General features: G+C 45.5%; 1 protein-coding gene across 5 annotated transcripts in view; it reads right to left on the bottom strand.

Moving 5' to 3' along the window:
• The window catches only part of MYOM1 (myomesin 1), a 736,755-nt gene that overhangs the window by 362,514 nt on the left and 358,821 nt on the right, over positions 1 to 15,420 (bottom strand). For all 5 annotated transcript variants that reach the window (XM_086965593.1, XM_086965594.1, XM_086965595.1 and 2 more), the window contains 4 exons: positions 12,045 to 12,228; positions 7,956 to 8,130; positions 6,468 to 6,589; positions 5,037 to 5,233 (listed from right to left, as the gene is read on the bottom strand). In XM_086965593.1, coding sequence (XP_086821719.1) covers positions 5,037 to 5,233; positions 6,468 to 6,589; positions 7,956 to 8,130; positions 12,045 to 12,228 — 678 coding nt within the window. The remainder of the gene's footprint in view (positions 1 to 5,036; positions 5,234 to 6,467; positions 6,590 to 7,955; positions 8,131 to 12,044; positions 12,229 to 15,420) is intronic.

Raw genomic sequence — 15,420 nt, 5'->3', positions numbered from 1 at the left:
CGCCTCCTGCGGCCCAGGGCACATGCTCCTCTTCCGGATCCGAGTACGCTGGATAGGTGTACTCGGCATCTTCCTCGTCCGCATCAGGCGCGGGGGAATGCGTCGGCGAGTGTTCCAAGGCCTGTGGGGACACAGGTTCCATCAGAGCCGAAGAGTCCGCAGAGTACTTCTTGTTCTTGAGCGGAATCTTAAAAGGTTCCAAGGCCGGCTCCGACGTAATCTTTCGTTTGAGGAGCGACAATTTTCCGGTGTTGGCGTCGATGATCACCTCACGACGTTCCTCCACCGCAAGTGGCTGGAGCCGAAGCTTCGACACCACCAAGGCAGCTTTCGGCGTCAGTACCTCCTTTGCGTGCCCGCCCTGTTTCGGCGCGAAGGCCTTCGGCGCCGACTTGGGTGGAAGGGTAAAACGAATGGGCGTTTGCTCTTTAGTAGGCTTAGGCGTGAGCGTAGGCGCTACAGTGTCCTGAGCAGGAACCTCAGTGGACTTCCGGATCCGCTGTAAGGAGTCCCCCACTTTTTACGTAAAGGCTGCCGAGGGCTGAACCGGCTCGAGCGACCCCTCATCTTCGAGAGCCTGATCACCGGTAGACTTCTTCTTCGGCCCCGACGCCCCGTGTCTAGGCGCGTCGTCGGCCTGACGTTTCCTCGGAACCGTCTTCGGGTCCATGACCCCTTTCGGCGCCGACGCAGCCGCGTCGGGGGCCTTCGCCTTCGGCGCCGACCCAGAGGGCTTCGGGTCGGCCAGTTTGGCGTGGCTCTTCAAGTCGGCCATTTTGGTTTTCTTGGAAGTTGACGCGTCCAGAACCTTCTTCACCAGCGCAACTTTCAGTTTCGGTTTCACATCCGAGGGTGCGTGACCTGTTGGCTTCACTTTCGTTTTCTTCAACATAAGTGATGGCTTAGAAATGTCCGTGACCGGGCCCGTAGGCGGGGACGTAGGACTCATAGTTAGATCTTGGGTAAGGCCCGAAGGCGATCCCTCGACCTGGGCCGCATGAAGGGGAATAACCCCTGAGTCTGTATGGAGATGCTCCTCCTCCGAGCTATCTCCCATCGTGGCACAAGCCTGGTCGTCGTCCCCTACCTCGTCGGAGACTTCGTTATAGTCCTCCTCACCCGCGTCGTAGGTCTCCTCCTCGGACGCGGGCCCAGAGTCCGACCCTCGCAAGTCGTCTTCTCCCTCGACAGATTCCTGGAAAATGTCATCTGGTGGGGGTGCCGAGGCAGACAACTGAGCCTGGAGCCGATTGGCCCGGCGAATCTTTAAAGTCTTCTTGCTTCGGAATTTCGAACACGCCATACAGGTGTCTTCGCGGTGATCCGGTGACAAGCAGGTATTGCACACAGGGTGCACGTCGAGGTGCGAATATTTAGAGTGACACAGCGGACACTTTTTGAACGGAGTCCCCTCCATAGCAAAGGGTATAGTGTAGGCCCGTCCGCGTCGAAAGCACGTGGAAGGGCAGTAAGAGATCGGAGCTGAGAGTCAGAAAGAAAACCGTACGCAACTATACCGACGCCCAGCCTAAAGACCTTTTGGTCTCGAGTATAAAGTAGAACAACTATCGGTTCCGAGAGAGGGAACCGAAACACATCCGAACCCAATGGCGGAAAAAAAACAATCTGGGGATGGAGGCGATGCCCATGCGCACTGTAGTCCAGGGGAGGAGCCACCTATCTCGTGATACTTCGAAGACTCTTCCAGGACAACAATGTGCAATCATCCGGACCCAACACTAGGTGGCGGACTATGCACAGATATGAATTCAGCAGCCCACATGCCTCGAACAGTACCAGGCTTTGCTGGAGAGTTCATAGAATATTGTATCTTGCCTTCCCTCGAGGACCTTTTAACTTCAAGAAAGCTGCGCCGTAGCTTTTGGACTCGCTCAACTGAGAAGCAGTTTGAGAGGTCACAGGGCTGCAGCATGTTGAGTATGAGGTCTTCTACAAAGAGATAATTGTTTAGGGACCCCGATTATTTGAACATTGTTGCGGCACGAGCAGCCTTCGAAATCCTCCAGTCAACCATCCAAGGCCATAGAGGTAGCATGCAACTCACTAATCGAGTCGCTTCTGTACTCCGGAGTGGCACAAACTTACTGAATCGCTGCCATAATGTCACTGAGTGTGAGTGGCTCGTCTTCGGTATATACTTGGGGGCAGAATTACAAGCCCCCTGCGCCATTTTTGCGTCACTTTTAACATGGGAAAAGTGACGCAAAAGTGGTGCAAGGGGCTTGTAAATCTGCCCCTTGCTCTGTAGAGGTCGGTGCCTCCTGGGTCCCTGCTATAGCAGACAAGTCTTTAGGCAATGCATATTTGTCAAGCTGGGTTTGGCACGTACTGCAGATCCCCCTCCCTCCGTCATTTTTGGTGGGTCTGGTTATTCGGTTCCCAGCAGCAAAGTACAGGAGTAGCGTGGGGTTGGGGGGTTGCTTTGATATTCACCCCTGCCTGTCAGGAGAATTAAAATCTCACCTTGCTGCTTGTTAGTTTTCCCACCTCTGACCCCTCAATTCTCCTAAGTCTCTTCTACAGTAGTTCCACCACATCGAAGTGTGAATGTTCACAGTACTTTATGGCACTCGGTTAAGGCAGCACTCCTCAAAATCTTGTGGTGAGGGAGAGATGATCACCGTTAGTACCCACCAGTTCTTGCACATAGTTTGGAAGACCACACTGCATGAATGGCTGATATAGCAGTCTGTCCATGCAGAAAAGGCCTGTCAGAAAGCAATATGGCTCTGCCATAAGACCCCTTGCCCAAGTTACTCACAGTGCCTGCAGTCAAAGGCAGGAAGCGGCTAGGGACATGGCTAGGGACATGAGGGGGATGGGGCTACGCAAAGCTCCTGTGATATTGTGCGGGGCACCTGAAGGCTCAGATTGCTGCATGCACTGTGTCTTGTCTCGACCTCAGGCTCCCACAGCACCCATACCAGCATCAGTGAATGCAGGCCACTTAAAGAAGCTGTTTCCATTCACCGCTCAGAACCCACAGCAATGTGCATCCAGGCCTCTCAATACCACGTCTTGGCACGTCCTGCTTCATAGTCAGCAGAAGGAGATCAGCACGTCTGCCTGGTCTTTAAACCGTCAGGCTGAGTTTTCAGCGCTTCAGGGAGGCATAGAGGATGCTGCGGGGGGCATCAGCAGAGGGTAATATCAGTCCATCCCCAAGCAATACCAAGTGTTCTATCAACCGGGATCAGTCGCTGGCAGCAATCCGCGTGGACCCAGGTCAGACAGCGGGCCGATGCGCCCGCTTCACTGTTCCCCACAGAGGCGAGTTCACTCCCTACCTTTGTGAGCATTTAGCCGGGGGAAGCACCAGGTGCCGTAGTGCCAGGTTGTCATCCCCAGAAGTCGAGGGCCTCCTCTCTCAATCACTCCCCTTCATTGGTACTTACAGCAGTCGCCAGTCACTCATGCAAGGTCGTGGCTCCACCTAGCCGCCCAGGCCTCCGCCTCGGTCCTCAGCACAACGTCATCTCGAGGACCAAAAAAAGCAGTGCTTCGGTATCCTGGTGACCAGTAGCATTTGGATATTAGGCTTGCCTGCTACTCTGCTACTGGAAATGAATATAACTACGGATTATACGGATTGAGCCAATAAATGGCGGTTGGCCACATCCACCTCATTTTACAATTCTAAACAGATGTGAAAAGCCCTCCGGTGTTACAGCACATCTGGAGTATAGATTAAGGTGAAACTATATTAACACATAGAAAGACTAAGGGCCTGATTTAGATCTTTTAGGATGGGTTATTTCATCTCAAGGGTGATGGGTATCCCATCCGCTAAAATATAAATCCCATAGAATATAATGGGATTTATATTTCGGGGGACGGGATATCCGTCACCTTTGTGACGAGTAACTGGTCTGCCAAAATCTATGTCGGGCCCTAAGCGGCTTGCAAAGTGAACAAATCTTAATGGAGGTGAAATCAATATTGTTACTACCTTGTATCCTGGCAGAATGATGTCAGAGGGAAAGTGATCAGACAATGGTCCATCAAGTTTATTTATTGATAGAGATTCAAACCCACAGTACAGAGGGTATAACTGGGGTTGTTTGGGCTCCTATACAGAGGGGAAATGGCCTAGTTGTTTGGGATTGAACGTTTCTCTTTTAGGAATACGGGCTACAGTGGCCTGGAATGTGGGCCACAGCAATCACATTCTTGTCTTCTCAGTGAGTGGGATAGGTACGCTCGGACATGGGATCCTTGGCTAGCTATATAGAAGGACTCAAACGGCACCCAACTGATGACGTCCAACCAGGCACATGCACAACAGGAAATGATTGTGTTCCCATACAGAGGGGATGTATTTTAGAAGTTTCAGCTGGGCCATCCCTTTTAGAGACGAGGAAGCAAGATTGATTTGCATATGGTCAGTACCTTCCTATAGTGGCACGCTGGGCAGAAAACTATGAATCTGAACGGGGGTCAGTATAATTACCTGTGCATAACATCGATGCAAGCATTCCATCCATTTGAATTATTTTCTTTTCAGGGATTAGCCATTACTGGCTGGGTATCCTCAGATGATGATCACATATCTCGTTGTGATATCTCCTGTTATATCCCTGGGGTTGATCGCATTCTTGTACAGTTGGAACATGGCTTAACAATTCAGCTTTTTTCGCTTTTGGTGTTGGGGCAAAGCTATATGCAAATGCTTGGTCACCGTTTGTAATGGAAAGGGATTAATAAAATAGCTGGAATATGGGCTTGAGTAATTCATAGTGGGTGATATTAATTTGCACATCTCATCAATTACATTTCGTTCTTTTCTGTAAATGAGCCATATGTGTTGTCTTTTCCATTCAGCTATTGTGCAGAGTACATGAATGTGTTAAAATAAAAGGCATTGGCCTTGCCAACAGTATTATTAATTATGCTGCTCAGAGAAGTGTAATTATGTTTCAAAGAGGACCATGAACGCCTCTGACTATTTATAAAGCAAATGCACTTTACTCAACTGCACTCAATTGCCAAAAAAAGTATAAAAACAATCCACTTACCTTGTAGGCCCTCTCACCAACAGCCTTAATGTTGGCCTCGTGCCACGTCCCAGGGGCTCCTTTAACAACCTCCCGCAGGTTAATGTAGTAGCCGGTAATATCCGCCCCACCAATGAATTTTGGTTGTTTCCATCCTAGCACCATGGAATCGCGAAGACTTTCAAGGACCGTGATGTCATAAGGTGGTGCTGGGGTGGCTGTTTGAACAAGAATGGCACATGAGTATGAAACAGCAATGACAATCCCATTAGTCGAATGCAGCAAAAGATAAAGCTATTAAATTGTACTATACGTGGGAAGGCGCCTCACAATTAAGAAAATCATACACTGTACAAGAAACTGTCGGATAGAGACAATCGGAGAAGGATGGGAAGATGGCGTCCAAGCATTCATGTCAGGGGAAAATGGTGACTCACTCAGTGTCAATATTTATCTAAACCCATCAAATAACCATTGTGTTACATGTCTAAATCCCCATGCTGCTGCTCAATGTAGATATTTACAATGTACATTTGTCTCAGTGGCATATATGCGGCTGCTATATGTAGTGTCCATTCTTTTTTATTTATTGTTGAGCGGTTCAACAATAACTTTCAAATTGAGGGGGAGCTGGGGGTATTATATAATGGTGTTGTCCTATGCACGCAGATTATGAGAATATCTATATCCTTGTGAAGCGATGTTATTCTTGAAAACTTCAAAACAAATATTTTTTTTAAAACCCCCCAAAAAACAATAAGTTTGAAATGTACATGTGTTTTTACAGTGTGGCATCACTAAAACAAAAATTGGAACAAGGATTTTGCTTGAATGTTGCAAATGCAAAGTGGCGTGACATTGTCCCATTCTACGGAGATCGTGATTGTGCTGTGATCTTCGAAAGGAAATATTACTGAGGTGCAACAATAAATTTCCAAATGGATAACGTATGTAGGCTACCACTGTTGATCTCCCTGGTAAAGGTAAGTAGCATATCCTGTATTTTCTATTTATAATAAATAAAATTCCAGCTAAGTATCTTGTGACTTCGTGTTACAACTTTTCATTCCCACCACACCCTATGGAGCTTCCATTTCTCCAATTAGCTCTTACTGGTTGTGAAAGATAGACTTTTTCAAAGGTATGACTGACCCGCCATTAAGTCATAAGTATACGCACAGCTGAATTAAATCACACCGTAATAAACTCCAAGGAAATCAAGACTGGTGATGGTTGAGCATCAAACTACCTTCAGTTTTTTTAGGTGAAAAGAAGAACATTTAAAATTAGTTTTTGGAAACTAAGATGAAAATAAATTTAAATTGCAGCTTTAGGTGAACAAACATGCAAATAAAATGTCATACAGGAAAAGGTTCCTCTGAGCTTGTTTGTGAAACACTAATGGTAGTTGTTTGCAAAGCAAGTTTCTTCTGAAAAGTAAACGTGACTTACCAAGCGCAGCTTTAACTTCAATCGCTTCCGAATCCTTTGAAAAGCCACTGAGTCCAGCAGCGTTAACAGCTCTCACTCGGAAGATGTACTTCTCCCCGGTCAGAAGGCCATGGCAAGTGAATCTAAAAAATGTAAGCATAAAAATACAGTGAGCACCTTTAAAAGAAAAGGTAAGGAAAAATATCTCAGAGCTTTGGGTGATTCAGTGTATATTGTATATATATGACTTGGAAGGAAAATATATTTTTTAAAGGTATTTTTTTGTATGTGGTGAAATGATGCATGCTGCATGTTCAATTAAAAAAACACTGCTCATTAAGGTGTTTTGCCATGCATGAAAAAACTGTAGCCTACTGTGGTAGCTTGCCAGCTACATCGTGTAGGAAATTGCAACTTTTTGACAGTCACCTCTACTTTTTTTTTTTGCTCACTGGTGCTGATGTTGATTGGTAGTGCACTGGGTGACTGCTTACCAGCCCCAATGACCGTGCTCTTTCCCTAATAACAGGACAAATGCTTAATTGTAACCCAATGGAAAGGACTTTAGCACCCCTGTAAGTCCCTGGTGAATGGTACCATTGGTACCCAGGGCATAGGTACTAAAGAGCTGAGCTAAGGGCTGCAGCATGTATTTTGCCACCCTAAGAGACCCACATACAAACGGCATGCAGACTGCTATTGAAGGATGCATGAAATGGTGCAAGCCGTTCTGAAAACACAACATTGCCCACTCCATGTGTGCAATGCCCAAGTACACTGCATGTACTATATATGTAAGTCACCCGTACAGCAGGCCTTAGAACCCTAAGGCAGGGTGCATTATACATTACAAATGAATGCACATCTGAAGTGGCGGCTCCTCCGCTAAGGCGGAGGAGCGTCACCCCACTGAACAAAAGGAACAATTACATGATAATAGCTATTGCTATTATCATGTTATTTTTCCTATAGCTGTCAGTGGCTCTCGGGAAGTTGGGGAGGGGCTGGCCAGAGCAGGGGAAGAGTGCTGTGCACTCCAAAGTGAACATGAACAGTTTGTCCGGCCCTCTTGGGACAACCAAACAGTTCATGCACACTTTGCATGTTCCTACCAGGCGGCTGCATTAAACAGCCTGGTCAGGAACATGTATAGGCTCCCTGTTACAGTCTGAATGCCGATCCATGGCGCTAAGACAAATCGCAACACTGCATTGCAGGTTCTTAAAGTCAGTTGAGGACATACTTAAATTCTGAGGGCACAATGATCCTAATTAGAGTAGATGTTCCACATTTATTTCACTGCCGGTATATCAACATTATCAATCCATCGACTCACAAAATATTCGCACATGCTTTATCCAAAAGGGGTTTAGCTTGTTCAACTCCGAGAAGCACCTTTGCACTTTGATAGGAGACCTGGTTCCCTGTGTTAGTAAAAGCACAGTGTAAAATTGCAGGTGCAGTGATAACTGCCACCAGGTTGAAGTATTCCAATTCTATGGTGGGTACCTTGTCCCTTTTACTGGATTATTATTGCACGGTTCCCATTGGTTGGACCCGACGATGCTTGCTTCAATGTAGTAGCCAACCAGCTCCTTTGCATCTTTAGATTCCTCCCATCTGACCACCACTGAGGTATCTGTGTTCCGGGTAGGCACAATCTGGCCTGGAGGGGAGGGGATGTCTGTGAAAATAACAGAACCCACATATTCACTGAAAATGCCACATAATTATGTAAAAAACACCACTAATCAGTTCAAGTTCGAATGTTGAAAAAGCAGCATGTACTTCTCAGAGGCCATACTTACTTCCCCCTAGCTTTTTAGATTACTATGATGACGCCTATGTGAGAACGCGTGGAGTGTATGGGTGACCATCTAGGTTACGTTTTCCGACACAACTACTACTATGAAGTGCCACACCATCTCTCCTAATTCATTTTCATTTTTAAAAAAATGTTCAACTAGGGCAAAAATGATTTCTTGATTTTTGTTGAATATACACTATGGTCACATTCTGTTGTAAAAGGGCCACGTATAACAACATTTAAAAAAAAGATACTTTTCACAAAATCATTTCAACAAAACTGTGCATATGGAAGGTTTCCTTTGCGAATCAATAATTATAGAATTATTCTCACTCACTTACTCATAAATCTACTACCGGTAGCCCAGGTCTGTTATGCCAAACCACAAACTGCAAAGCAACTGATCAGCAGGTATAAGTAGCAGAGTATTTTCCAAGGAGCCTTAGAGATTTCTGTGCCGAAGAAACACTAACTAAAGCCAGTGTGGACTTCAGGTAGCGTGGGCTGAGTGCAAGGCTCACACTTGTCGGATTTCCTCTATTTCCAGAGGTACCTCAAATTCATCCCTCTGCTGCAGATTTAGCTTTGCTACCTTGGCTGCCTATGTATATCTACTCAGATAGGCATGCGTTGCTCTTATCGGCCTCTTACATAATTCTCGATAGTACTGTATCATTTATTTGTTCTTGAGTTTTTACAACTTGTCTGGTTTGTGATCTCACTGTTGTTAGTTGTGTTCTGTGTCATTGCACAATAGCTAAGCTAGAAGATGGCCAAGTAACGCCTTCCTTGTGTTACTGTACCAATTTCTCCCTGTGACCCAGCAGGTTCAATCTGCTCACTGTGTCCCTGTGATTGAGCCTTGGCTATGTCAGTGTCTTGGGTTGACGCTCACCTCTGGCCATTTTCATTTGTACTCCAGTAGTCCTGCTTCCAGTTGCAGTAGTTCATTATTCAGAGTTCTTTTCTGACTCCATGTTGTTGAAATGAATACTTCTCTCACATATGCTTTAAATGCATTCCATTCAGTATGCAAGTCTCTTAACAATTCCTCATTAGCTTCAAAGTACTGCACAATATGTGAATTTATTGTCCCATAGTAAACCCTGTCCTAAAGCGTGTCAGCCTGCAGCGTCCATGTATGTAAACTAGGTCTATGGCAACCCCAATTCATACACACATTAAGTGGATATCTATCAGAAAAGGCACACTAAATATTTGTTATGGAAGAGGGGTCTTTTGTTCATCGATCCTGGAGTACAGATTATATAGATGTGAATAACAGGAGCATTCTCTATCTACTGGATGTAAACTTTGCCAAGTATCCACAAACCTGAACTTCTGGGTCCATCTTCCCAGTGCCACTGATGCCCTGGCTAAGTGTGTACCAGGCAAGAGAGGGAATGATCTATATTGTATCATCGGGGATGCAATTGAAATATCCGCACCAAATTTAGAGTGCCACATCAACTATCAGAAATCTACTGTCTGTGTCAATATCTACTGTTTTGCCTCACAAAGGAGATTTCGGAACAAAGCCATATGAGCGTTCCTCTTGCATACAAGGAGTACGTTGTATGCAAAAAATAAATGAACTATTTTTATATACTTTATGTAATTCTACTCCTGTGGAATCATGTAACTTTGTCTTAAGGCAAGAGTTGTTGTTTGATAAAGAGGGCTTTGTAAAATACAATCATATTTCCAACCCATAGAGAGTCATTATCAGAATATTTTGGTGTTTTTTGTAAAAACAGTACTGAATGATTGCTTCACACAAATGTAAAGCGGATCGGTACACCTGTGTTACAGTCCATCTAAGAAAATGCAAGATGAAAGGCAAATGATGCACATATACAATCTTGTTCCTTTCAACTGTTTTTAAACTTGAAAGAAACAGTGCTGCAAAGGATGCTAGTAACAACCCTTTTTCACAGCTTGCCTGTTTAAGTGACGTTTTCTTTTAAAGACAAAGGGGTTGGGCGAGATGAGGGAAACAAAAAGAGTGGAAGGGGGTTAATATGGATATCGGCTGTATTATTTGTAGAAAAAAATCTACTAGCTGGCACATGTCTAGAGACTGCACAATAATTATAACTTTCTGCAAATCCATTTGTCACATATGCACTATACCATCGAAAGAATGAACCGTGAAAAAATGGTGGGTTTCTTTGTCAGCTATGTCTGTCAATGACCATATTGAGGGAAAACAGAACTGCTACAGTACAGACCAACTAGATCCACAGCACATATGCTTATCACAATCTTTACATGAATTTCTTGTATTTCAGGCAGCATTCTTGCCCTAGTTTGTCTGGATGAAATTTTCGGTCTGGCTGCAGATAGCTTTTGTTGTCTGCTAGGCCTCTCATGATCAATTATTTTAAATATACACAGACTGGGCTATGACTTCACCTTGAGTATTTTTTTCACCTCATGCTATTGGCTGTTCTGCGTATCATTTTCTAGGATGTGCTTGCACTGAAATGTGCAAGGGACTATTTTCTATCTAGAAACACATTAACCCATCACATTTTTGCCACATTCACTTCTTTGGCTCATACATATAATACCACTACTACCATCAATGTCACCACCACCCATACCGCACCAATACCACTACTGCCAAGACTACCACCACCACCAAAACAAATACTGCCAACACCACATGACTCCCAAAACCACCACCATCAACACCATTACCAATACCTCAAAACCCCCAAACCACCAGTCCAGCTAACACCACCAGTAGTAGCAATAGAAATACCTCCACCACCAACACTACCAATGCCAACACCAGTGCCACCAAACACTACAACCTCACCTCCAAAACAATCAATAGCACAAGGCAGCACGCACGGAAAAAGCAACAACGAGGAGAAATAATGCTAATCTCCTCAGAATTTACCTGGTCTTAATTTTGGCGCTGCCTCCTATGTACGCAACCCCTGTACATAGGGGACAGCGGCAAAATGAATGGGTATTGCGGTGGAACACCCACGTCAACACCCACTGCCAACCCCTTGCACGCTAACCATAGCGCGAAAGGGGGCCTTATGTACAAGGCAGCGTTAAGCCATGTTAAATGGCTTAAAGCTGCCTTGTACATAAGGCGCAGTCCCTATTGCCACCACAGCATCAATATAGGTGAAGTTGTAGTGGCGGTAGGGGCTTGTACATAAGCCTCTCCTTTCCCTAAACCCCACCAGTTTTGGAGTTGTTCGCTCCACATTCCCACCTTGGGTTCACACTTTTGTTTACTGTGAAAACAAGGGCCTGCTGTGTGACATGAATATCCCCATGCTTACTCTATCTTTTCTATATAAAGCTCTGCTGGAATATCATGATAGTGTAAACATGCTCACTTCTGAATTATTCCATTCAATTGATTTTCGGATAGGGTGAAAGGGTGAAACATTATGAAGACTTTGCAAATATTCCCCTGAAAGGTAGTTCTACACTGGTCAGGGTAATCAACTAGTAGATTTCTGCACCATCCGCAAGAAACATCCTTCTTCTTGAATTATTTTTTTCATTTCAGTTTCATTACTCAATATTCAGATCAAGACTTAACTAAGAAAATTCCTCATGCATCTTCCTGGTGAAGCAGAATAAGCGATCCATCTATAACATGCAGAGTGAAGATTTCGAGATTAATCAACAACCAACTATGATATCCCAAAATGGACAGATGCTAGTTCAAGTGAGGATTAAGATTTGTATGATGCTGTTGGCCAAAAACAGAAGGAAGGTGACCTGAAATGAAGTGTTCTCACTGGATGATAACTTACCAAGCTTGTCGCCTACTACAGTAGATTCAGTTTCCTCTGAGGGCTCGCCAACTCCGGCCGAGTTGCATGAGCGGACACGGAAACTGTAGGACTTGCCCTCTGCTAAGTCAAATAGAGCAAAGCGTGGAGACTTGACTGGGATCTCATTGTTCACTCTCTGCCAGTTGTCTGTACCAGCTACACACTGCAACAGAACAAGGAAAGCTTGAGACTTTATAATTGACTTACTTTTCAGTTCAAAAAGATTTTTATTGATAAGAAATAATAATATAACACTCAATTGTGTAAAAACAGCAAAAATAGTAAAAATGAAAGTAATATATAAAACTATTCGAAGAGTAACTGGAGCATCAAAAACAAGTTCATCAAAAATCATAAAAAGAAGCGAATGAAAGCATAAGTAATACAAAAAATGATTAACAATATACCATAGGAAAATTATGAAGTAAGTTATATATGTGTAAAAATACTTACTTGATGAGAACACTCATAATAGAGCAACATCAGAAATCCCCACATGAGTAAACTGCTAGTTGTAGTCAGTAACCAATAATGTTTTTTAATTCTGAGTAGCCCGAATTGTGTCAGCATATGTTATTAGACAACATAAGTGGTACATGCACCTAAGAGGTAGTCCAAATCACAATTCAGACAATGCAGTGTGTTGAGAACACCCAAAAGGTTTATGTAGGCAAGTGTTCCAATGGGCTTTTTTTACAAATGCTAGGCAGCTGCTAGGTGCTACTGAGCCACTTGCTTCCTGTTTTGTCCTGCTGCACACATGCTTTTCCAATAACATTGTAACTTAGTGTTCTAACATGGGTGTCAGCCATGTTAGAATGATAAATTAGAAATGGCTGCCATTCCTATATGCACTGCAGAATGCGATAGGTCCGGTCCCCGTGTCCGTGTCCTACTTTAACCCCTTCACTGCGGCGGCTATTCCGCCGCAGTGCTAAGGGGGTGGGGCGGCCGCGCAGCGGGCACATGCTGGTGACGGAACCGCTCCGTCACCAGCCGCGGTTGCGCTGTGCTCATGACAGAGCGGTTCCGTCACGGCCCCGCCCGCTCAATAGAACGCTCAGCGCAGGCGCGGAATCCACGCCGCGCAGGCGAGCCGGGCGGGCCGTGACGGAACCGCTCCGTCATCAGCACAGTGGTTCCGTCACCAGCAGGGGAGGGGTTAAAGAAATAAGGGCTGCAGAGAGAGCTTTTATGGGAGGGTAGACCTAGGATATCCTTTCTGAAGTTGACCCTTCCCTGGTATGACGGGGGCATTGGACGCCCTGATCTAAGGAAATACTACTGGGCGTCCCAGCCAGCGGCTATTAATCAAATCATATACGGACTTCCAGGAGACCTGGGGTATGCCATGGATCGAGGGCAGGCACTGGGGGGAGATATCTGCAGGGCGTTGTACGCCAGGGTCAAAAGATTTCAGTTAACGGGACCCACAGCTCACGCGGTGAAGATCTGGCACATTGCGAACAAGTCTTTGGGTTGTGAGGGGAAACTAACTCGAGCAACGCCTTTGATTATTTCTGAGCAATTGGGGAGCCTGTGGAAATCAAAGAGATTTGATAAGTGGGACTTGATCGGTATGTCCCAGGTGAAGGATGTTTGGAACAGGGTGGAGATGCACACGTTTAAGTCACTGCAAGCAAAATATGAACTGATTGATAGTGAGCACTTCCGCTACCGCCAGGTTCGACATGCTCTGATGGCCCGAGTCCCGAGGGGTGAGGTGCCCCCTGAGGCATCGCCTCTTGAAGACCGGGTGCTCGATGGCCACCTCCCAGAAAAAAACTGTTTCCTTAATATATAGGAAGCTTGTAAATCACAAGGACGATCCTTTACGGAGGCTAAGAGAAAAGTGGGGTGAGGATGGTCTGGTATTGGATGATGAAGATTGGGTTGAAGCCACTTCCTCCCCAAAGGTGGTAGCCATCTAGATGAGACTCCAGTTAGTTCAACTAAAAATCTTGCACCGGATCTACATCACCGGGCCTCGATTGGTGAGGATGGGGCGGGGAGAGAGTGGTGAATGTAAGAGAGGTTGCGGTGAGTTCGGAACCTTCCTCCATGTACTGTGGCACTGTGAGTATGTAAGTGTGTATTGGCTTAAGATCCATGAGGTAATGACGGAGGTGCTGGGAATAGATATTCCTCTAGAGGCCCGTAGATGCTTGCTGAATGTGTGGGAGCCAACTGACCTGAACTCCTCACAGAAGCAGTGGGTGACCTTGGCGTGTATGGTGGCAAAACGGAATGTAGCACAACTGTGGGGGGGCCACTCAGGCTCCAGACCTCACCAAGTGGTCTGAGGACCTGGATTGGTGCATGATGCGTGAAAAGAATGTGTATGTGGCCAGGGGTTGCCCTGGCAAGTGGGGGAAGATCTGGGGGCTCTGGAACACGTACAGAGGTGGCCTTTGCGAACCACCGGCAATCATACCCACATTGGAAATGTCTGACTCCCCTTGATCCTAACTGTGATTATTAATGTAATGTATCCTATGAAGCGGCAAAAGGCCCTCATGCTATGTAACTCACCCGGCGCGCACAGAATGTTAAAATAGGAAAAATAAATAAATAAATAAATGGCTGCCATATGTTATGACACGTGCCCATGCATGCATCACGACGCACGTGTACACATGGCTCACTACTCATCTGTCCGCATTGGCACCCTTATTGAAATGGAATTCTTTAAAAGTGCATTTGTCATGATGTGTGTGTTTATATGTGATTTTCAAGAAACACTGGCAAAGCCAGAACTGAGGCAAATTGGCTCGGTCAATGTGTGTTTTATTTATTTTCTTATTTATTTGTCATACTATTGTGTATTAATACATAGCAGTGCCTTCTCACCAGTTTTTCAAACTGAGATGACAATGTGTGTTTCACAGTATTTGCTGGAGAATACACCTTGTAATAAATGTTTAGGAAATATTACTTGTTGTATTACACACTTATTAGGAAGTACTGAAGACAAGGACGGCTGGAAACCAGTGGTCCGAGGCTGTGGTAGAGTGGAGTGTCCTCGCAGGGAGTGCCCCGGTCCGTGCCACCAACGAATTCTGAACATGTAGAGGTCACTGGTGCTCGTGCGCATAGATGAGGCTTGAACTGTGACCCCAGTGGCGGTCACGTAAGACTGATCTCCCGAACTGTTGACAATGATAGGCGGGCATAACCGGAGACGGGAGGGATCTTTCATAGGAGTCACACAGACCCCACACACATACCCTCAAAAGGGGACAGGTTTACTTAAAGTTATTATTAGTTGACTAGATTGTTCATGAGAAGGGGGTGACAGACACCGCAAGCATTGGGGCATGGGGGGAGGGGTGGTGGTGGCGGGCTAGTTCAAAAC

Source organism: Lissotriton vulgaris, chromosome 4_1, assembly GCF_964263255.1.
Source record: "Lissotriton vulgaris chromosome 4_1, aLisVul1.2, whole genome shotgun sequence".
Classification (NCBI taxonomy): domain Eukaryota; kingdom Metazoa; phylum Chordata; class Amphibia; order Caudata; family Salamandridae; genus Lissotriton; species Lissotriton vulgaris.
The sequence above is the reverse complement of the archived record's forward strand: the minus strand, read 5'-3'. Positions and strand labels throughout refer to the sequence as shown.